This window comes from Maniola jurtina, chromosome 20 (genome assembly GCF_905333055.1).
Source record: "Maniola jurtina chromosome 20, ilManJurt1.1, whole genome shotgun sequence".
NCBI classification, from domain to species: Eukaryota; Metazoa; Arthropoda; class Insecta; order Lepidoptera; family Nymphalidae; genus Maniola; species Maniola jurtina.
In genome coordinates this window covers 12,391,619-12,417,516 of record NC_060048.1, presented here as the reverse complement: position 1 = coordinate 12,417,516, position 25,898 = coordinate 12,391,619, and the positions used below count along the sequence as shown (strand labels likewise).

Below are 25,898 nucleotides of genomic sequence, written 5' to 3'. Positions count from 1 at the left end.
AGAGCTGGGTGATGATGAGTCTTTGAGAGTGACTGAACCTTTGAGTACGTAGATATAATTGTTATTAGCCGATGCCCGCGACTTCGCCCGCGTGAATTTAGGTTTTTGAAATCCCGTGGGAATTCTTTGATTTTCCGCGATAAAAAGTAGCCTATGTGCTAATCCAGAATATTATATCTATCTCCATTCCAAACAGCCAAATCCGTAGAGTAGTTTTTGCGTGAAGGAGTAACAAACACACACACACATACACACACACACAGCCACACATACACACAAACTTTCGCCTTTATAATATTAGTGTGAAGTGTGATTAGTGACTAGTGTGATTAGTGTGATATTCGAAACTAACCGATGAACCCAAAGCAGCCCGGTCTGTTATATAAGAACGATCGCGTCGATCTATTGCAATTACACTGCATATATCAGTTTCATAGAAATACTTCGCAGTGGCACAAATTATTTTTATTGAGAAATGTATTATTATTTAATACAATTACAATTAATTATAATTTATAATTTTTATGATCGTGTTTTTTTAACCTACTCTTGCACGTTTCCAAATAATTTGACGGCATTAAAAAATACTTGAGATGTAATGAATTGGAATACATAAAGAGAGAGAGCCAGCGTATGTCAGGCCTTCGTTATTTTATAACAGCTGAAAGTATGTACTATGTACCTGCCTACTGTCCCCAGCACAGGGACGAACGATCAGCGTCTATGAAGTTTGGATCATGGTTTATGGTTTGATTTGAATCTTTACTAATAAATAAAATTGAAATGTCTGTCTATTTGGACGGGCTAATCTTCGGCATGGCTGAGCTTTTTTTAACGGGACTTTCACAGACAAGTAGAAGATTAACCAAGGAATAACATAGGCTACTTTTTTAACCGACTTTAAAAAATAGAAGAGTTGTGTTTTTTTACCTATTTACACTGATATCTTCGAGATTTCAGAACCGATTTGCGTATTTTTTTTAATCGACAGAGGAATTTTGCGACATTGTTCCACAAAAAATTTGGATTCCAACTCCTCAATCCTGATGCTGCAGGGAATCTGACCAATCCACGCGGGCGAAGCTGCATCATCTAGTATAATATAATAATAAAATGGTTTGAATTTGAATAAATATTATTATTTATTTAAAACGAAACCATAAATGACTCAGCTAGTAAGGACTTAATATAAATAAAATAAAAATCCTTTATTTCGACCATAAAATTGATCATAATTGTTTGTAATAACACACACAATATGAACTTTATCTCTGTGTTAGGTATGTAGACGAGCAATCATATTTTGTAATTTTACTACTTACTTATTTTATTTGCATAGTCAGATTTATTAATTAATTGATCTGAGTAAATAATTAACTTGTCTCTTGAAATTAAATTAAGTGTATGAACTAGTAGTTACTTAGATTTACCTACCTATTCATTTTATGTAGGTACCTACCACGGACAATATGCCACTTATGACTATCCCAGGACCTACCACCGGTTCGGAAAATAGATTCTACTGAGAAGAGCCGGCAAAAAGCTGACTCTGTCAAACATTAGGTAGGTTCTATAATAAGTAGGTACGTCAAAAGATACCTGCTAAATATAGATAGAATCGAAAGTTTCTGTTTCAATTCATTAATACATATTTTTGGTTCTCATACTGAAAAAGGTCATACCTATTTAATTAAAACGATCGATACTAGGTACCTACTTCCTAATTACGATGTAATTTTTTTATTACATAATAGACCTACTGTTGACCTTAGGAATTTAAAAAGCGGTTAACTGCAAAAAGTGTTTTTGAGCTTATCCCAAAAAAAAACGTTGCAATTTTCAAAAACTAATGTTTCTAAAAAATAATAGGAACCTACCTACCTACTACGTAGGACGTGTTAGGACCAAGGTTTTTGGTCAAGTTGTTTGGTGTTACGTACCTACCAAACTTTTTAAAAACATCAGTTTTCTTACATTCCCATGGCTTGTGGCGATAAATTTTAACGTAGAGTTAGGACAATAATATGTCCTAGCAACATAGCGAGCGTCATTTAACTCATGCAACGATACGTCGGGTCGGGGACTGTCCACACATGCACTCGCGGGCGAGGGCCGCGCGAGAATGAGGCGCGGGGCGGGCGGGGCGCGTGCGCGCGGTAGGGGCGAACAGCTGAGCGGGTATATTGACAGCACTCTGCACGTTGCCGACTAGTTAGTAGGTCCTCTGACACCGCGGAGTGCAGACGTGCGGAGTGTAGCCGCTACAATCGTAATGCCACACTTTGATAACTGAGCGGTCGCGTCCCGCAGAAATTATGACTTATGGACCGCCAGCCGAGAAAGAAAGTGGCCGATTTATAATTCTAGAGCGAAAATTAAGAATAGTGTCCAGATATTGGGAGGTCTTCGGCGATACGTCCGCCGTGAGGCTCCCGCGTCCGAAGGAACTCGTCTAAACTTTTCAGACTTTTATTATTACTTTAGTGTTTTAGTGAAACAGGTGAACTGTGTTTTTTTTGTGTTGAGTTTTTTCGGGGTTTTATTTTGCACGATGGTACCCCAGCAAATTTCGGATGTGCGTTCACTGACGCCCACCTCGAGCGGCGTTCCTGTTTTTGGATCGCAACTGGTGGACAAAAACTCATCAACGCCATACACTGATGCTACTCAGGTAAGCTAGATAGGATAAGTGGTTAGGGTTAGGTTAGGTTAGGGATTAGGTAGTGAAAAACAAATGAAAACAGTCAAAATATAAATTAGCAAAAGTAAAAAAAAGGTGAATGAAAAAAACGATTGAAATTAAAAAATGGAATATCTACTAATAAAAAATACTGTATTTAGATATATTGAAAATATGTAATGTATACTTAATAAATAAAATTATTGCATACCTAAATAAATGTGTTCATTTAATATGAATATTGATGAATTTACAATCACTACAAAATTATGAATAATAATACTGAAATCAGTAAAGAGACGATTAAGCTAACACTTATTAATGAAACACAAGGAAATACTAGATAATAAAAAAAAGGATAATAATAACGAGATTAAGAACTTAGGTAATTGGATGGAAAAAAATTGTGCATTTTAGTCAGAAAGTCTAAAATTTAACACCAACAGATACACAGAAATACCTTACCTAAGATCTAATAAATTATGAAAATTAAGTGTCCCAAAATACAAACTATTCAGGAAGCAAACAAAATTCGACATGAATATAAGTTCACCAGATAACAAGTACTTAATCAATTATCAACTTATTTACTTAAATATGAAACAAAATCAGCAAAGATAGACTAAACGAACTTTTATTATAGAAACACAAAAAATACTGATTTAAGTGTTTAAAAAAAAACTGATTAAGTACAATAAATAGTTATAATTGGAGTGGATCAGGAAGCACCTAAAATTCAATATGAACATACGCTCAATAGAGAACAAATACTAAGATATCTATTAAAATATAAAAATTAAGTGTTCCAAAACACGAACTTTAAAATTTATTTTAAATGCTTTAAACGCTGAAACGTCTAAAAGGCAAGAAAACCGTACCCTCTGAAATAAAGTAGCTACGGCAAGAACTTCCGAACGTTAGCAAACTTCCGTAAACGCTACCACCCGATTAAATTACCGTTGAAAATTCAATTCCGAACTTTCGAATAACGAAATTGAGCCATTTTAATTTTCTAAAACGTCACAAGCTCACTACGCTGCAGAAAAACAATAATATACTAAGTACGTAATAATTTTATCACCCTAACGTTTAGATCACGCAGAAAGTAAACATGTTTTTATAGATAATCATAAATTAAAGAAAATACCTAAAAATATATGCATGTAAATACTAAATGCAATTGCGTAGATATTGTGGTTAATTTACCTTCCTGTTTTGACGTTATTGTGATACAAATTATTTTAAGATCAAAAGGTAACAAATGTAAGATATTTTTTTCAAAAGACAATTTCTGATATGCTAATCTACTACCTATCTAACCTTACTTTTAACAAGTGACACTTCAAAAATTTTGGACACCCATTTTTTTAAATGTTTCCGTATTTTTTACTCTTCCACTCGATCTAAAGGTTCGAAAAAGGTATAGGTAGGCATCCAAGCGAATTTGTTCATTAAACTTAGTAGGTAGGTATTAATAAATTGTGTCAAACAACGCAGTTAAAAGACGATTACTATAATAGCTTGTTTAAACATCATTAATAAAGTTAATGTTAGTCAAAATTATCTAGTGTTTGTTTAGTTATAACTTTTCAGTAGGTATACCTACTACCTTGTTACTTTACCATCTAGACTATTAATTTGATAATTAATCATTTGGGTAACGTTAATAATATTTCAAATTTTAAAATTTTATATTTTCTGCAAGAAAGCAACAATCGAAATTCAACTAAAATATGTTTTTGTCAAAATGGTTTGCAATAATCTACCTAATTGTGATTATAAATTGAATCACAAAAATGCAAATATACAATGATTAATTAATAAAATTACACAAAAATGCTAAAATATAGCAACGTAAAAGTTCAGTGTATTAAAAAAGTGTCGGTCATTAATAAAATGTGAAATTAAACCTCAAGTTCGCGAGTAAAATTATTTTTCGCAGCTTACGTGGTTATTACCCGTACATAAATTAAATTTACTAAGCGACTTGCTAACGAAGAAAAATTATTATAAAACATGCGAACTTTGAGGGGAAATGCGGGAATCCCATGTTGATAAAAAATGAATCATGTTAAGTAAACAATATTTTAACCACTTATAAATCATACGCTCTTAATAGTTTTTAAAGTGCATTTAAATATTATTGCGAAAATTTAGGATGAAATAATTAATTAAATAAATGTCATATTGAAAATTTTTGCAATAAAAGTGTCACAACTTTTATATAAAAACATACTAAAACTTAAGTGCCTAAAATGTCTAATGTCTAAATCACAAATAAAGAGAAAACAAGTGTAAATTAAAAAATTTCAACACCCCCGACAAATCATTTTCAAATAAATAATTATGTATATCTAGGCAACGTCCATCTTGACAGCTTGACATTTGTCAATTGACACTTGAATATTATGAACCAAATGGTTATCTAACCTTCTTTTCTTCAAGAAAACTAGAAAATAGCTGATAACTTTTAAACGGCTGAACCAATTTTTTTGGATTATAGCTAAGAACACTCTCGATCAAGCCACCTTTCAAACAAAAAAAAGTAAATTAAAATCGGTTCATTCGTTTAGGCGCTACGATGCCACAGACAGATACACAGATACACAGATACACAGACACACAGATACACAGATACACACGTCAAACTTATAACACCCCTCTTTTTGGGTCGGGGGTTAAAAATTGCGTTTAACGAAGAAATGTAACATTCTTCTAAACTTACACTTACTTATTTACTGCTTCATTTAGAATTCGGATTAAGGATATAGTTGAAAAACATTAACTTACTTAGATTTTAAGAGCATTTAAAATTTTAATTATGCAAAGCACTTGAAACATGTCTACTTATGTCTAAAATGAAAAAGTATTGCACAAATTCTTGAAACTACCGTTTTCAAATATTAAATCTGTAAATAAATTATAGTTACTGTATTATGCTAAAACGAAAGAGAGATTTTTAACAAGATTTATAGTTTTAAATTTGTGATAGCTATGAAAGGTAATTTATCATGTCTCAATGTTAAATAAAAACCTAGGAATTAGTTTTTTACGTCTCTAAAACCTAGGTAGAGTGTTTATGAGCTGCGTGAGTGAACCTATTAAAGATATAAAATGTGAACTTTAAAAAACACTCCGTATCAAAATCGTGCGTGCTAAGCTAATCAAAGTTATGTTTATTTAAATTTTAGTACCTATGCAAAATTAACATTAAGGAAATGAAGAAAAGAAATAGTCGATACCAGTTTCTGTTTTTTTATTGGTTATTAAGATTCTCAAATAACTAAGTACTCGTACTACAAATATTCATATTTAAAATTCATATTTCTATAATATTCTATAATACTTATATTAAAATTCTGATGATAGTTGTCAGATCTATCAATGATTTTTTATACTTCATTCTATTAAATTAGAGATATCAAAAATTTTAAAACCATTTCCATGATACTGTTTTGAAATGAAATAAGTTCTTCGAATTTATATGGTCGACACGTGTACATTTAAGGCATCATCCTAAAATTCAAATCTAGTTTGACAGAACACGTGAAAATTTTAATTTCAGATGTGGTGCAATAATACGTACTTACACGAGTCTAGTCACGTACCTACATACAGCTCTAATCAAAAACCCACCGATCTAAGAATATTACGACGTAAATCCAGTTTTATTATTCACCGAAATAAAAAGAGGTGTAACGAATTTAGTGCCCATAAAATAGAAGGATCAGCTTAAAGACTTAAAGCATAAAAGTGGAAGGCAGGTTTTTTGTGAGAGTTTGCTTACCTGAACACCGTGAATGCTGGATGATGGACCATAATAGTTTTCTTTCAAAAAAGATCGAATCTCGGCAGAAAAAAAAACCGTAAAACCGTGATTCAATTTAGTAATTTAGCAGAAACGCAAACCTATTGTCGGCATGAAAATAGATAAGTAGATTCCAAGCGTTACGAATGCATAATATAGTTCAGAACTCTATGATTGTTACGAACGGATGAAGCTCGAATTTCAGAAAATAGGAAAAAAAGAAGTGAAATGAATAAATGAAGTGGACTGCAGTCGAATGACGTAGGCGTGTCTGCGTACAATACGAGGAGCGACACAGCATTATAGCGTTATATTTTTCATTATCGCATTAAACGTTATCCATCACGCGATAGCTGCAAATGTAGGTATAGGAGTCAAAACAATCGATAATGTAGAAAATAAGGAGTTTTTAACTTTATCGCCGAACGGAGGATCGATCGAAATATCCGTGAAATGCGCCGGCGAACCCGAGAGTGCATTAACATTTCAATGTCAACTCGTAATATTTTTAGTCATCCTCTCTACGTGTGTGAGTGGCCTTTCACGTACAGGCGGGTTCATGCGCGTACAGCACTCGTCTGTGTGTGTTATGCGTTCGCTACTAGGAAATGTTAATCTCAGGTCATTCGCGCCAGCAATTTTGCCGAGAATATTAAAGGGAAATGAATTTTCGTACGCTTCTTCTTCTACGCTCAATTTTCCGCTTACGTTTTTTTCTTTATCGGCTATATCGGGTCTGGGACGCTCGCTATCGAAACTACCGTTGTACGATAGCAGTATCGGGCGTTTGTCATTGTATAAAACAATTTGTACAGAGGCCTTTGACCTGAAATAATGGACGATAATTCAATAGCGTATTAAATATTTTGAAGCAGTAACAGAATCGTGATTGTAACATAAGGAAACGATTAATCAGGATTGTAACATTGTACTGTAGTTCGCAGCACAATGGGGTGGATAATTAATACTATTTCATTAGTCACGAGATGATATTATGGTATGTAAAGAGCGTGATTATCATTATTTAACAAGGTGTCACGCTTGAGAAATGGCCTCTTCTCGAACGATTTATTCCTCGTCCGTCAAGAAGTTTTTTTCATCAAGAGGAAAATATAACATCACGAATGTTAATAATTTAGTTCGTACCGGCCATTCGTTTACATTAGCTTTGAAATATTACGCTGTGAATTGTTCTTTTCATGAATTTAATACGGACTAAATTTTCGTGCTCAAATTCTCTCGGTTTGTATAGCGCAGTGGTCCAGTTTACAAAAAATACTAAAAGGGCGGAGTTTCGGACGGTTATAATCCGAACGCCGAGCAACAGACTTGTGTCGAGTCGGTTTTTGTTGTATTTTTTATTGGACATGTAGCACAGTTGAGTATGGCAACAGATCTATTTCCAAGGTTGCAGCGCCTCGGCTTCATTTATTACTGGAATTGTGATTGTTACGTTCTCCTAACCGATTGTTAGATTAAACATAGTCTGAAAAACTCGCCTCGCCCGCTTTTAATTTACTTCAAACACTTCCTTGAAATAAAAGGCGCTACATTGCTAAGTCAACTTTTTCTTCGTGTCCGTCTGCTATAATGCTGAATACAACCTCCACTCACGAAAGGCTAGGTCTCGGTATTTAGGGAATTCTCATTAGGTTCGCCCTCAGTTATTTTACTTCTACTTAACTTTCGCGATAACATCTAAGTGGCGATTTCGAAAGATTACGGATTTCCTTGCACTTTCACAAAAGAAAATATAACTGCCGTCTGGCTGCGTGGCGAAACAATAAATTAAATGTTTAAGGCTGCCCGCTTTCAGAATCAATTTCGTGTGAATCCTTTACTCGAATTTATCGTTTAAGTAAGCAAATTTATGTACCCTAATGCGCTCTTGGTAGCGCTGGAAATCAACGTTTGATTGTAAAATACGTACCCATGTCGGCAAATGCAATTTGCTCAGCACTTGTGGGTGGTGGTTTAATGGTGCCATTATACAGGAGAATGGCGTTTGTTGCACAAGAATTACCTTCAAGTACAGACAGACATTACCTGGAAGTATGTTTAGTATTGAAATTTTAATGTGTTTCGAGTGCTGACATTTATCTTTTTCGTTGATAACGCTGTGACAGTTGTTCTTCCATTAAATACATCAAAACTCTGTTTTATTTGTTAAGTAGTACATATTTCTATTAATACAATCATTTATACAAAACATACGGAACTCTCGAAAAATCTCGAGTCTTTTAAAAATCTTTACAATACAAAGAATGTAACAAACAAATAAGTAAGAAACGTAAAATTGCTCATGGTAAATCATATCTAATAAAACGAGTCTATTACAATTAATTAATAATACCACACTCGGTAAGTTAATTCCGATAAATTACCATTTGCTACAAATGCAAAAACCACAACCTATTGTTTCGACTAAGGATTCAGATATAAACAAAAAAAAACAAATATAACATGGATCAATAATAATATCGAAGTTGAAATATCACACTGAAACATCAACATAGAAATTTCAACCCTGTGACATGCGAAAACACAAAGTCCAGCAAATAGCAATAAATTTAACGTCACGTTGACACCGCCTGAAAATCGCAACGACCAACTTCTAGGCGAAACACCAAAACTCGGCCATATATCTTTCAATTCCGCATAAGCTTCAGTTGGCTATTTGGTTGTAAACATACCGGACTTTAGAAAATTAAGTTGAAATTCATCTGAAGTATTTGCATTGTTTTTCTAACTGCTATCACTAGAATTTGTCAAAGCCAACGAAAAATTTTAAAAAAAAGTCCATTCTATAGTGGTGGTATTATATGTGTAGTGTGTACCTATAAGTTTGTTTGGCCGATCTATTTAAACTAACCAAAGAGAACACAGTGAAACACGCAAGAAATATAGATGTTGACGCTTCCCTTTTTTGTATTATTGGAAACAAAATTAAAGTTTTTCTTAAATCTAAACAAGATTCCAAAAAGAAGTGACATTAAAATTATTAAAAATCTCCAGTATGGTGAAAAGTAAAAAGTGAAAAGCTTCATTAGTTGGAATGTTGTTTATGGTTGGCATCTACTTGTAATAAATGAAAATAGCAGTACGTACTGTAACATTTCTCAAAATTTCTTTACCATCATTCTTCATAATTAACGGGTGACAAATTGTTTGTTAATTCCTTGATTCGCAGCGTCGTCGTATTATCCAGTACATTTAATTATTCAGTTCTGTCTCTACAAATGCATAAAGAATCGAGTAACAGATTGTGTTGTTGGACGGTATCGAATGTAACATTATCTTTACTTTTAATCCTATTACGAGTACCTTCTTAGTTACATAGTCATATTAAATTTCTATGAGTTATTATAGTCTTCATACTAATAAACTCTCATAATTACTTAGATTTTGTGTATTTTTGTCAACTTATTCAAATCAGACCTAGATTTTATTTTAAATCATCATGTTTTAAATTTTCATGAAAATAAGTAATAACTAAGTAAGTATAAGTAAGTACTTTTTAGATCAAAATTTTGATCTAAAAAGTATAACTTGCAAACAATCTTTGTGATTAAAATAACTTTTATTTTTGATAACGAACAAAATCACAGGAAAGGTTATATAATTGAAATAATAGTAATAATTACATTGGTACATACTAATAATATAAAACAAGCTGTAAATAATCGTATAATAAACTTGTACATTGAAGTAACTCAGTAGATTCGAACAGTAATAATGTCTTTACAACTATTGTTAGACCAATAAACAGAACGAGGGCGTCAGACATTGGAATAAGCAGAAACTTAAGATCATCTTCATATTAGCTTAGTCTACAATCTACAAATACGTTATTGCCAATTTTGCAAAAGAGTATTTCGTAGAGTATTTACAAAATGAACAAATTTAACATTTTAGCGCCTGTTTAATATGCTTACGGGGAATTTAAGATTAAGTTTTGTTTTAAGACATCATTCTATTCATCCTACTTACTACTTAATATTGTAAACCAAAAGTATGTAATATTTGTTGGTTTGTGCTTCAAACACGTCGAAATGGAGCAAGAAATTAACGTGTTTTTTTTCGTGGATATAGTTAAAGATTTGAGTGACATAGGCTACTTTTTATTCAATAATATTAATATTTCATCATTATTTTTAATATTTCAGAATCAATCAAAAACCTTGACTTAAAACGTGGCGTACCTAACAACTAACTCGTGCGGCTTAATAACAAATCTGTTAGAGCTCTAACACCCAGCGCTGTTTACCCGCGTAATCCGAACGACTTGTACAATCTTACGCCATTAACCGATTGCTATTACTGCTGACTGTGCACTACTCCAAGAAATCCCCGAGTAAGTGAGAAATATATTTGAACCAAGTCAGCGAAATTGTTGCTGTTATTAACAGGAGCAATTGAAACTTTTGTTAAAACAGCGAAAATAGATACGACTGATGTACGAAATCAAATATCAGACGTTGTATTCTAAAAATTATAAGTAAAGGAAACATGTTTTGTAGTATCAGCGTATTTTGTGGGAAAAGTATTTTAGGTAAGTAAGTGTGAATTATAAACAACAGATAAAGTAAATTTTTTAGTTGAAGAATTGTTAACTGTATCGAACAATTTTAATAGTCCTCCTGATTTAGGTTTTAAGTATTATGAAGACATAATCTATTAATCTATATATTTAGTGGTAGGTTGTTTCAATACATTATAGGCAGATCTATGCCAATAAAAGCTTCTTAAAGTTTATTGGAATAAAGAATATTAATAGGTACCTATTTATTCTGAGTTTGTGCTTCGTCGTATATTTCTTTGGATTTAAATACCAGCTTTATTTTTTACATTAGCAATAATAAAACTCGTATTCTGAAATTATTCTCGCATCACTGGCAATTATGGCGGTATTAAAAAGTCGCAGCCATATATTATTTGTAATGTCATTAAACTTACTTTGAACTTTTCAAAATATAATGTCGCTATAAACTTAAAGGTTGCTCGAATAATACGTAAAGTTTTACTTTGATTTTTTTATTATGTGTGAAAGAAATCTGTATTTGTACAATCTTCGTAGCAGTCGTGTTTTAGAATCGTGAAATGTCACATGCTAAAAGTTTCGTGGTTGACTACTTGGATGTTGTACATTTTGTAATGAAATGTTAAAATATTGAATACTAATTAGGTCATTATGTAAGTGATTGTGTTGTTTGTGAAATTAAGTACTTAACCTTATCCTACTTTTGTTTATAATAAAATGTCAAAGTGTGTTTGATTGTTGCTTTGTCGTTGTTAAAAACGCCGCTACGGAGGAATAACATACATCCAAATCTGTTAAGGTATTTAGAAGCCATGGTGAAATAAAGAAGCTCACCCGTATGAACCCTGAAAAGATTACAGTCCTTTTTCGGGCAGTCCTGTCAAAAAATCTGAGTTATGTAATAATAAATCAAAATCCTTATTATGCTTAAGAAAAGGTTTATTTTACATTTCGCAATTAACAGGGACGAACAATCATGGGTAATTGCCCCTTTTTCATTTAATTCCACGCGAAGGTACATCGAAAATCATAAAGTTTACGACTGCCGAAATTGCAGGACGCGCGTCCTCTGTAGACTTAGTACAAGATTTTGAATCTCATCAACGTTGATGTAATTCGAGCATCGAAACACAACATTAAAGTAAAATGGACTTTAACTAGGTTGTTTTAAAGCTCAAGTTTTCCCATACATCTACAGCCAGCGCTCTAAGCGGAAACGTTTTTTTTTTTTTTCAATTTATAGACTAGCGCTTGGCTGCAATCAGATCTGTTTGCAAGTGATGATGCAAGATAAGATGGAGTGACCTAGAAGATGCCTATTTATTCTTGACTCAAAGGTTACCTATATTAAAGGTTGACGGGGAGAAATGATGCCGGAAGGGCGTTTCGAAATTAAAATCGGTGCTACTAAATTTTTGACTTTAAATAAAGAGCTTTTGGTTCATTTTATACTGACATTTGTGCCATCTGATTCTGACGGTAACTAATTTTATAGTATTTGCATATTTTTCTTACCAATGTAATAAGAAAAGGATATATGAACCTAATTTAATTTAGAACTGTAAAACCTGACTCTTGGTGCTAGTCGTGAGTCTATTGTTTAAAAAAAGTGCACTAAAAGGAATCCATTTTTCGTCCTATTTTAGCAATATTAAAAAGAATAAGATACAGATACTCTGAACCATCAGAATCGACGCCAGTATTGTATTGCGACGCTCGAATTCTACCAAACGTTAGGTGAGATGTGAAATCTCATACTAAGGGCACAGTACTTTCGAAAAATTTCTTTAAAACTAGATTTCGCTGGGTTTCCTCTCTCCTCAGTTTTACGACCCCTTCCTTATCAGCTGCGTCGGTTTATGGCGTAATTAATTCTCTTATATGCCCTTCTGAGACCGCTGTTTTTTTATGTCCACTAAACTTGAGTGAGCTTCGTGAAAATTTTCATAATCTCTCATATTTATATTACTAAGTATATGTTCAAGTTTATTTTATCATTAAATCAATGTTTTTATCGTTGATTAAGCAAATTATACCAATATTTTAACTAAATAGGTAAAATTGTAAAGGACATGTTTTCCGATAGCTTTTGATTTAGAAAATTTGATGTTTGAAATAAAAAATTAAAAAAAAGCAAAGCAAAGGGTTAAAAGCATGAACAAGTGTGTATAGACCCCCAATAAAGTGGATATTTGGAAAGTAACAAGTGACACCGGGGCGGCTGAGCTATTATATTTATTAGGCTTTATTAACGGTAAAAGAAATCATCACCATCTAAACCAATAATCATTCATTTCATTTATTTGCACAGATTGAGGAATATGGAACGATAGATGCTATGCATAAGGGTGCAGTAACTACAATGGCATGCAAAATAACTTATTATCCTAATTCTATTATATTAAAATTCATCAATTAACAAAAAAAAAACGATTAACCCAAAAAAAACCCCATCAATTAAATAAATTTATTTAATGTACAAAATTAGGTAGGTAAATATAACAGTAATTTACAATTGTCACACTAATATTATAAAGGCGAAAGTTTGTTTGTGTGTGTGTGTGTGTATGTTTGTTACTCCTTCACGCAAAAACTACTGGACGGATTTGGCTGAAATTCGGAATGGAGATAGATAATATCCTGGATTAGCACATAGGCTACTTTTTATCCCGGAAAACCAAAGAGTTCCCACGAGATTTCGAAAAACCTAAATCCACGCGGATGAAGTCGCGGGCGTCAGCTAGTATATAATAAAACTTAAAATAAATTAAATTAATTTAAACGCAAATAAATTAAATTCATTTCGATTCATTCAAATAATAGCAATTAAATTAAATTCATAATGATTATCATACAATTCACTGTAGGCTGTAGGTATCAGTCGCAAGCCTGAGTCTAGTTGTGATGTGCTCGCTGCCAACCGTATAATCGGCAATGACCTTTAGAACTCTTATTTCGTGCAGTTGGAACCGGTTCGCGATCTAAGCCAAGACCTGTTTGGTGTTGCTACGAGTAGTTCCACGGAGCCGATCTCGTGTTTCTGAACTAACCGTATTATTAAATTTAACTAAACTGCGCTTGAGATTAGTTAACTACAGTTTAATCTTACTAATACATATCTACTCATGTGCTAAAAGGTACCTACACTAGTGGGTCGTCCCGAACTAAGACCTTTTATAATTCCCATAGGACAGTTTTAACTATAGTTAACCTTAATTAACGTAGATATCATCAAGTAGTTAAAAAAATTAAAGTTACCGCATACTTTTGAATGTTTCATATATTATTAAAAACAATTACAAAAGTTACATAACCTAGATAGATAGATAGAAACACTTTATTGCACACAAAAACACATGTAAAAGATAACAACACAGTAAGAAGAAAACAGAAAACAAACAATTGTGTGCAAAGGCGGCCTTATTGCTAGGTAGGTACTTCAATCAAAAAGTTTTGAAATAAAAGTGAAAGTTTTGAAGTAACAGCTGATACGGTTAGCTACCTACCTACCTACTTACTATCACAATACATATTGTATACTATAATATAATATAGGTATATACTATCACAAAATGATACTAAAGTAAAGAACTATCAAACCATATTATTAACTAGATTTCGATGGAAAAGACACTGAAAGTTATCCGAAGCAATAAATAGATGACTCTTCTGAAGATGGCGAAGTAATTTCAAAGTTAGTGAAATATGTACGGGACCAGTCTGCTGTTGATTCTCCGGTTTTTAGGGTTCCGTAACCAAAGGGTACCGATGGGCGATGGGATCCTATCACCAAACCCACTGACAGACAGACGGAAGGACAGACGGAGGGAAAGACAGCGTAGGCTTAGTAATAGGGTCAGTCAATCAATCATTTATTTGCTGTAAATGCAGGTTTACAAAGATGTTAAAATTAATTACAATGTATCACCACATTTGGCATAGTGTTATATCTTGCACAATGGTACGGAACCCTTCATGTGTGAATCCGACTTGCACTTGACCGGTTTTTTGCACTTCCATTGGGTTTAAATTTTAAGTTAAGCAGGAATGCTCAGCTCTCAACACGCCATTGCAGCTGGCGCAAAGAATTTTGTATTGACTTTATTTCTTTTAACTGCTTCCACTGAAAGTACTTGCGTTTTCTTTTGCGAAATTCTGCAGTTCAAACGTGGAATTATTAATGCTAAGGCTTTAGAGAAAAACAAAAGTACTTTTACATTTGTTTTTTGTTAAGTTTAACTCTTTCAAGTCATCAAAAAACTTTTTTTAAGGAATATTAACCATGCTAATCATGACTAATCTCCCCTCCAATTAAACGTAAAGCTTGAGCCAGGAGTGGGTACGACAATAGTGCAACGGGTGGAGTTTGACCCCCGATCTTTCGGAATTCAGTCCGCTCCTCGTCTCAAAAGCCTCCAAAAAAGCCAAATCTCGCCGTATTATCTACTCCTAGCACAAGTTTTACGCTTAGTTGGAGGGGAAAGGGGATTATTAGTCATCATGATAGACTTGCCTAATATTCTTTTAAAAAAAGTGACCAAAATTTATGTACTACACGTCCATATTTAAATCACAACAATTCATATTTTGTGTACCAAATTTCAATGTAATCGAAGCAAATAGGCTGTGACAGATGGACAGACAGGCAGACACATGAGTATCCTTTAAGGGTTCCGCTTTTCATTTCGACCTTAAACATCGTTTGTTTCAGAATTAAGTACTTATAATGAGCTCTGTTTTCAATTTAGAAATTTAATAAAGATGAGAAACAAAATTCAAAAAGAAATTCACAAGCATCGTGTTCAGTTTAATCCATCATCTACGTCACGCTAAAACACTTGGTAAATCCAAAAGCGATTTTCATATTAAAGAGAATACTTAAGTACATTCGAATAAAGAAACTAGAGATGGGGAGTATAGCTCCAGAAAAATATATCGCTCACTCATCTGCCTCAGTAGCTCCATTAGTTTAGTAACCTAAGGCGCCATCTCCATAGACGAGAGAATCGCAGCGATAGTCTCGCTGTGTGACAAAATTTGATACAAAACTATCGCCGAGATTAATATACTATCTTGTGCCTTATGAAGATTGTTGGCTCATAGACAATCGCCGCGATTCTCTTGCCCGTGGAAATGGTGCCTAAATCAGTGAATCCGTGTCACTCACGAAAGATAACTATGCTTGTCTTTAGCTCGCAAAGTGAAAAACAAAAAATTAACTGACTGATGCTTACTGTTTTAAGTACATAAAACTATGTTAAATGTTAAAAATATTTAAATTTTAGCCACTCACCTTGAATTATTTATAAATAACTTCATGTTTATTTGCAAATAATTCGTAATATTAAGCTACAAAGAATAATTTTACGTTGCGTAATAGTACATAATGTTTATTTAATCTTTCAGGTACGTAAGACTCACTTCGTAAATACGTTCAAATAAAAAGCGGCTCTTGTTACGACGCAATAAAGCGCAATTCAGTTCGCATAGTGCTGCGGTGTAAAATTTAACAATTACTCTCTTTCTATCGTTGCTCAAACTCCTTATCTCTTTCACATGAGATAAGTGACGTATATTTTTTGGGTCACGTGACCAAGTGAGCGTGATAAAGGTCTTGCTTGGACAGGAAGTGGTGAGTTATTGCCGAATATTTCTGACTGAGATTACAATATTAGATTAGAATAATAGATTGACATTATTATGATATATTTTTTTTTCAATTTCTAAATTGAAAAAAAAAATTATATCATTTTCACTTTTGAATCTTGTGTGTTGATTGTAGATTTTGATTATGTTGTTTTATCCTCCTTGATTTATCAATTTTACAATCATATTTTATAGCTTATTTCAACTATTATTTTGAACTGTTTATAATCTTGCTCGCTCGGAAAAGCAATGTATAATGCAATAAATTAATTTTACTTTGACTTTGAGATGTTAGATCGCCCGAAAGCTAGTACAAAATGTCTAGAGGAGCTAAATGATAAACTACGCTTTTTCTGACAAGTGACAACAGTGAGCTAGAGTGACACTGAGGTAGGAGCAGTGAGCTAGTTCATTTTTATCATTCGCTCACGAGTTACCCAACTCTACGAAAAACATTTCAGTATAACAAGATTTGCAGCAACTACGGGCAGCAGTTCTAGAAACGTCAAGATAATCCGTTGATCCTTTAATCCAATTACTTGTGGAAGATGAAAAAAAAACTTTCAAACTAAACCTTTCGCCAGACAAACTCGAGTAAACGTAAGTTTTTTTTCCAATTCAATAAGAAGTTAATTGTATAAAAGGTGCTGTCCACAACTTAAACGGCTAACACGATTACTGGTCCGAGTGAATATAAGCAGAAAAAGTTTGTTGGACAAGAAAACTTAGAGAATTTTCTTACGTAGAATTCGTTACGAAGAGGCTCAGCATGTCTGCGGAAAATAGCTACTCTTTTATAACTTTTTATTGGTGTAGCAAAAATTTATTAGATTCATGTTAGTGTCTTAAAACTAAAGAGTAGGTAGGTACAATGTACAAGATTCAAAATGGTAAAATTCAAAGTTTGGATGTTTGTTATTTCTTCACGCCACAACCAATAAAACCAATTCGGGCTACTTTTTAATCCCCGACCCTAAAAGAGGGGTGTTATAAGTTTGACGTGTGTATCTGTGTATCTGTCTGTGGCATCGTAGCTTCTAAACGAATGAACCGATTTTAATTTAGTTTTTTCGTTTGAAAGGTGGCTTGATCGAGAGTGTTCTTAGCTATAATCCAAGAAAATCGGTTCAATCGTTTGAAAGTTATCAGCTCTTTTCTAGTTACTGTAACCTTCACTTGTCGGGGGTGGATATGAAAGGTCAATATGAAAGGGCTTTACGTGCACATTTTAAAACGGATGTATTTTTATGTATAATAGTTGAATGTCGGAAAAAATACCCGAGTACGGAACCCTCGGTGCGCGAGTCTGATTCGCACTTGACTGGATTTTGCTTATAATATCAGTACTATGGCAGTATATATTATGGAGTGTGGATTTAAGAGTTAATATGGAAAATTACTTCATCGTTTTCCATTGAAGTTAACCAATTATTTTTTATTGGTGTTAGTACCTAACAATAACAGGGTCCGACAGCTCACGTGTTGCACTGCACGCATGGTATAAGTTATGGTCTAATTAAGTATCAGCACTCAGCAATCTAATCGCCCATCCGTTTTCCAACTTGAATCAATTGTGATTTACCAACGCGATCTAAAAGGATAGATTTTTATGGAATACTAGCTGATACCCGTGACCTCGTTCGAAATAAAAAGTAGCCTATGTGTTAATCAATGGTATAAATTGGTTCTCGGTCGGTACTTTCTTCATATCTATCACGGCCATAATATTATTGTGGATATAGAAATATATCTCAGTAGATTATTTGATTTCATGATTTAAATCATAATCCCCGAATGGCGGAAGGGAATTTTATGAATGGGAAAACAGACAACCCCAGCCTGCAGTGTAACAGTAACGAAATTTAATTAAACAGCGAAATGCCTTGCGGAACCCCAAAATCGGCATGAAGTACGGCATCCGGATGATTTACATCGCGAATATCGTGACTCTAAGAACGAGGCAAATCCCTTGGATGCCTGTGATATTAATCACCCGCCTTGAGTCCCCCCCTGCCTTGAGTCCCCCCCTGCCTTGAGTCCCCCTTCCCTGGGAAAATTCCCTCTAACGAACCGTTTTAATACAATAAGTAGATAAGCCCCCGTTCTATGAACTTTTTCGTATCCTTTGGATCGAGTTTTGGGTCCTAAATTGAAATATCTATCATTATTCTGCTATTATTATAATCTTGCCAAAAATTCTTTAATTTGGCACTTCGTTATGTATCCATTATTTGTCTATTATGTACATCGTCATCTACTTACTTTACTAGCCCTATATTAATGACGTCTTTCCCCTCAGAATGAGAAGGGTTTTTATGATTTAAGCCATACTCAAAACACTGGCCAAGTACAGATTAGCAGACTTCATGCATACACCATCCATACTAATATCCATACTACATCCATACTCCATACTAATATTATAAATGCGAAAGTGTATCTGTCTGTCTGTCTGTCTGTCTGCTACCTTTTCACGGCCCTACAGTTTAACCGATTCTGACGAAATTTGGTACGGCGTTAGCCTATATCCCGGGGACGGACATAGGCTACTTTTTATGCCGGAAAATCAAAGAGTTCCCACGAGATTTCTAAAAATCCATCCGTTCAACCGATTTGTATGAAATTTGGTACCGAGGTAGCTTGCGTCCCTGTAATTGACATAGGCATTTTATCAATCCCACGGGATCTTTAAAAACCTAAATCCACGCGGCGACTTCGTCCGCGGGCATCCTCCATAGGCATAGTCCATACTAATATTATAAATGCGAAAGTGTGTCTGTCTGTCTGCTACGTTTTCCCGGCCCAACCGCTGAACCAATTTTAATGAAATTTGGTACAGACATGGGATACATCCCGGGGAAGGACATAGGCTACTTTTTATCCCGGAAAATCAAAGAGTTCCTAAGGGATTTAAAAAAACCGAAATCCACGGGGGTGAAGCCGCGGGTATCCTGAAGATGGCAATATGTAATGTATGTACAAATTGACATCATGTAAAATGTCTGACAGTCAGATTTCCTGTTAAGAAGTTTTCTTTCGCCATTGAATGAAGTGATTTCTCAAAATTTTACATAGAAGCAAAAAAAGCGTCGCAATGTCATGTGTGATACAACCTAATCAGCTCAACTAAATGCTGTATGCCCTTCAAAACACACACTATTTTTATCCCGGAAAATCAAATAGTTCCCACGGGATTTTAAATAACCTTAATCCACGCGGACGAAGTCGCGGCCATCATCTAATGTTTAGATAAACAACTCCAAAATTCCCTTCACATCGAAAAGTTTGCTTTATTTATTACAATTTACAAGTCAAAAGGTATTTCTAAAACGGATTCCGAAAAGACGAGGAAGTTTGGAGTTCTTGAGATAATAAATAGAAACTCAAAGACCTTTGACAATGGCAAGTAACTGTACATTTATTAATTCGAAACATTTTCCTAATTAAATATGAACAATACGGCGCTTATCAAAAGAAAAGTCACAAGTGATACGAGATAAAAGCAATACAAAATCTTTCTACCTACCTACCTACCTACCTACATACCTACTTCTCGACTTCACTCGAGTGGAATTTTTGAAAATCGGTAGAGATGACATATCCAAAAATCCTAAAACAGGTATATTATGTGTCTTAATTTTTAACTGAATTTTCAGATACCAATTTTTATGGAAATAACTCATATGAAATAACCCCTTTAGAGATGACATTTCCAAACATTCTTTCTTAATCAGTCTATGATGCAAACATCATAGCACAATATTTCCAGCGGCTACTGAGCGTTGATCGACCAATGTCACAGGCCAAGACTTTTCATACCAGGTGATAGATAGGCCGTAACATCCCACCAAGTTGAGGTTAGGAGTTAAGACCAATAATATCTAGATGTACCAAAAAAATAATGAGCGTCGTAGCATGATACGTAGGAGATATGAGGACTTAAAGAATTTGTTTAAAACTTCATTGTGACAACCCTGCGAACCGCTGATCGCGGAAATGAACTCTTAAAAAACTTCTGTGAACTTAAAAGACCGTTTATACGTTTGGTAGGTAGCAGAGAACGAAAGAAAAGAGTAACGAAAGAATCTATGGCACTGATTGGTGCTAAATACATATATTACTAACCCCCGACCCAAAAAGGGGGGTGTTATAAGTTTGACGTGTGTATCTGTGTATCTGTCTGTGTCATCGTAGCTCCTAAACTGATGAACCGATTTTAATTTAGTTTTTTTTTGTTTGAAAGTTGGCTCGATCGAGAGTGTTTTAACTATAATCCAAGAAAATCGGTTCAGCCGTTTGAAAGTTAGCTCTTTTCTAGTTACTGTAATCTTCACTTGTCGGGGGTGTTTCAATTTTTAATTTGCGCTTGTTTGATTTGTCAAACACGCTGTATGTATAGAAGATTTATCACAGGCAAGCTATAACCCTGGCACTGCATAATCCTGTATAAATAAAGCCTTAATGGTAAATAAATAATTAATTTTCCGTCCGCCGCCGCGCCGCTGCCGGTATCATAAAGCCTTAATCCAAATTTGAATCGTAAACTTGTAATTATTACGGGCGAAGCTTAATCTTTGTTGATACAAATTTACTTCTTTAATCTCAAATAGCCTTTTTACTGCCTTCATAAATATTTAAGACTATAGTTACCCTACCCTGCTTGATCATTATCATCATCACACTAATATTATAAAGGCGAAAGTTTGTATGTGTGTGTGTGTGTATGTTTGTTACTCCTTCACGCAAAAACTACGGGACGGATTTGGCTGAAATTTAGAATGGAGATAGATAATATCCTGGATTAGCACATAGGCTACTTTTTATCCCGGAAAATCAAAGAGTTCCCACGGGATTTCGAAAAATCTAAATCCACGCGGGCGAAGTCGCGGGCATCGGCTAGTTAACCCATAAACGTTCACTACTGTACATACGTAGGTCTCTTCTAGGGACTTGCACACGCGACGGTCTTGCGTTGCCTAAATCTAGCCGCATCCTGCGACTCGTCCTCGTTTGAATACCTCGTGGGGGGTCTTCCAATGCTACGTTTTCCAGTGTGAGGTCGCCATTACACCTTGGGACCCCCAGTCTAAGGCCTAGATCCATAGAGCACACTTTGACTTTGCTCAGACTTAAGACACTGTTAAAACGAGACAGCGTTATACCGCTGGCATAAATCTGTCTCGTTTTAACTGAAACTTAAGTCTAAGCAAAGTCAAAGCTCTATAGATTTCAACCTAAGACCAAGTCGAAATTCTACGACCGGTTCGGAAAGCAGGTTCTAGTGAGAAGAGCTGGCAATAATCTACTCTTATTAACCGACTACAAAAGGGAGGAGGTTCTCAATTCGTCGGAATCTTTTTTTAAGTCGATTTAAACTGTACGAAATCTAACTCATCAATAATAACGTTATCCTGGAGTTCAACAAGAAGGTTAACACAGTTCAAAAGTTAACATTTGTTATCATTATAAAACTGACACTAATTGAAACTCGATAGGCCTAACTTAACACGGTTTTAGTTAACAACTGATTACTGGTAGGAGTCAATAGAGTCAATACTGATTAACCAATTTAAATACACTCATAGTTTTATACAATATAGTCAATTGCTAATTTTACCATTTATATGATTTTTTTGTATTAGAAGACAGGCTTGTGCTTGAAAACAATCATCATACTAATCCATACTTACTAATAATATTATAAATATGAAAGTGTGTGTGTCTGTCTGCTAGCTTTTCACATCCCATCTGTTTAACTGATTTTGACGAAAGGTAAAGATATAGCTTGCGTCCCGAGAATAACCTAAGCTAATTTTGATCCTAAAAAATTTAAAAGAGTTTCCACGGTGTTTCAACAAATATGTATAAGTTAGAAAATGATTGGCAAGTTCTTTCATGTAAAAAATTCTTGGTTCAAGTTAAAATGTTATTCTTTTCACTAACAGATGTTGGGGTTTAATATAGCTATAACATGGAACAAGTATTGGCTTGAACAGCCTAGGGCATACCGGTCTGAGGCGAACAAGTACAACATTTTTTAAGTTCATGGTCTTACAATTGTATTTATTACATGTTGGTGCTTCCTTCTACCGGTTTGGTATATGTGGTGCAGAAATGTTTTTCACTCCAGCTTATTTATAGTAGTTTGATATTTTGAGATCGTATTTTGGAGTGTCGATATCAATGATTGGTTTGATGAGTCTGTTTATTAATATAAATAAAGAATCATTTCATTTCATAAATGACGTCGTTTTTTTATGTACGTTTATATATTTTTTTATACTTATACCCAAATTTTTTTTCGGGATTAAGGTTTTTAAAAATTCCACGCGATGAACTTTTAGATTTTCCAGAACAATACCAGTGTAAATTAAAAATTTATAACACCCCCGACAAGTGAAGGTTACAGTAATTAGAAAAGAGCTGATAACTTTCAAACCACTAAACCGATTTTCTTGGTTTATAGCTAAGAACACTCTCGATCAGCTTATCTTTCAAAAAAAAAACTAAATTAAAATCGGTCATTAGTTTAGTAGCTACGATGCCACAGACAGATACACACGTCAAACTTGTAACACCCCTCTTTTTGGGTCGGGGGTTAAAAATAGCTTATATCTATCTTGTAGGTATCTGTTTCTGGGAAGCAAGCAATCTCTATGCCACATTTTTTTTAACAGTGTTTGGATGAATACTTTATCTAGTCTCTACACACTCTCTCTATACTTTGCATAACTCATTTGTGAAGGTCGTGACTCGGTCTGTTAATAGTCACTCAATAGTAGAGAGTTTTTGTAGAATATTAATTAATGTGATGGGCACCAAGATCTACTCATGTGCCCTGATCTTTTGCTTGATACACGAATAAACTTAGTGAAATTTTCTGTCGTTTCTTCTTCCTTTCTCCTTTCAAAAGAAAGAAACCCGACTTCGGTGAAAAATTCGCAGGATATAAATAAAATAAATAAATTCACTTCATTCCAAGAGAAAGTACCCACTTATGAAATGAAACGCTTCTAGGAAGGACAAAATCAAAAAGAACCTCAGGAAATTTCTCTCAGTGTGGATTGTAGACAGTTACTTTGATAATAAACTTAGTATATAGGTTTATCAGGGATTAAATTAGATCGTAAATCATTCTATATTCAGAGTTATTTGCTTCGGTATGTCTAACTTCGACGTTAAAATAACATAAATTTGCAAATACATAAAACACTCTACACGTGTCGGATTGTTTTTCACGCGTTTTGAGGAAATGAAACATTTTGATGAAATGTGATTCATCGCGAGGATTCATCGGAATTACGGCGCAGATGATCATAGAATACACAATTGCGTTACGTACTGTACCTAAATAATATAGCAATAGCGTAAGAGGATTTACTAAACTACTGACTAGCCCTAGCTTCGCACGGGCGGTTAACAGAGCTCTCTCCGTCACTTTCTCCATACAATCGTAGTTCCAATTTCATTTGAATATTAAGCAACCAAAGTCCATGAAATTTTGCAGACATATTTTAGAAACTAATATCTGTGCCTGTGGTGTTTTAGATTTTCCTAAAAATATGTAGTTTTAAAATTACAGGGGCTCAAAGATTTATATGTGAATTTTTAAGACCGCGTAACTTTGAAACCGAATATATTAACAGAAATCTGGAAAACCACAGGCATAGATATTAGTTTCTAGAATATGTCTGCTAAATTTCATGAATTTTGGTTGCTTAATATTGAAATGAAATTGGAACTACGTTTGTATGGAGCGAGTGACGGAGAGACCCCTCTTACCTAAAACCTGCATTAATCAATAGCTGGCATCAATACAAACAAGTATTGTATGAGATAAAATCTTTTAAAGAGTCACGCTTCCGAGATATAAACTATCAAAGTTGTACTGGTGGCTATACTGTTGTATAGATAGATGACACTATAGCTAGGAAGGCCAAAATCTTAAAAGCCCTTTCCTTGAAATGTAGGTAAAAATACAATCACAAAAAAAATAATTGTAGGTTACATTCAGGTTATATTTTTATTAGTCTGGTAAAACTAATGAGGCCACGGAAAAAATTAATTGCTGCAACAATTAATCTTGTTAAAAAAACAACACTTAAATCAGCAACGCATTAAAAGGATCTAATATATTCAGTATAAATGACACTTTTAAAAGAATTATAAATCGTCGTGCTAAAAAAATATGGAAAAGTGCATCTCATGATATTGTTATTTGCATCTGTTGTAAAGCTTGTATAACCGGTTTTCTTGGTAAGGGTATATTTATACGGACCACACCACAACCACGCCACAGCTACAGTAACCTGGTAACCATACCGATAAATACGTGCCGTCAAACAATTCAACGTTACGGGATATCGCATAGATACCGATTAAAAGTATGGATTTAGAGACTTAGACTGCATCATCAGTTAAAGCCATAGTGAGATGAGATCACAATCAAGGTTATTATGAAATATAAAAAAAACAGCGCCCAAAAAACGACCAGCAAATAATATAATAACCACATTGCGGTGGCTGTTACTTCGCAACTTCAAGCAGCTGCAGTGAGACCATTCACACTCAGCCTCTGGCCCGGAAAAGCTTTGCCACTGTGATGTGGTCCGTCTGATCAGACCCAAACTTTAGTATTGATTTAATAGGTATATCAAATTGATTAAGGTGACATTATGTATATGATAATATGAATTTAAATGTTCGCTAATTCTTGTATTATATGACTTAGAGATATAATTTTATTAGAGAATCTAACCTCATAAATTTGGCACTGAAAAAACTCTCACTTAATGATACCAAAAAAACTAACTTGCTACTACTACTAAACTTGAGTATTAAGGCTTGGAACTTGGCTTGGAGTTAATATTATGAAAAGCCCCCGTATTGAAAATTTTGCGACGGTTGAAAGCTCATAATTTGAAAACCACATAGGCATAAATAAGCACAATAACTTTGATATTTTAATGTTTTTTGGGTCTTTAAATCTAAATCCGTCATGAAATAGAAAACCGATGGGACACAATTTTGTCGATAGAAAAATAATTCCGAAAACTTTCCAATTATTACGGTTTTTTGGCTGTGTTCTCCAATTTGTGTGTTCCATTCTCCTTAATCTTCTTCTATGTATTCCATCTAATGCTTTTTTTGTCAGCATGGTTTGTGTTAGTAATCAGTAAGGCGATGGACAGTGAATATGCTTTGACTTGTAAAGATGACGTGTT

The 25,898-nt window shown here is 34.1% G+C and overlaps 1 protein-coding gene across 1 annotated transcript in view; it reads left to right on the top strand.

Annotated features, from left to right (window-relative positions):
- Positions 1-2,206: 2,206 nt before the first annotated feature.
- Positions 2,207-25,898, top strand: part of LOC123875782 (transcription factor Sox-12-like) — a 169,410-nt gene continuing 145,718 nt past the window's right edge. The window contains exon 1 of the mRNA XM_045921816.1: positions 2,207-2,671. Coding sequence (XP_045777772.1) covers positions 2,552-2,671 — 120 coding nt within the window. The 5' untranslated portion in view covers positions 2,207-2,551. The remainder of the gene's footprint in view (positions 2,672-25,898) is intronic.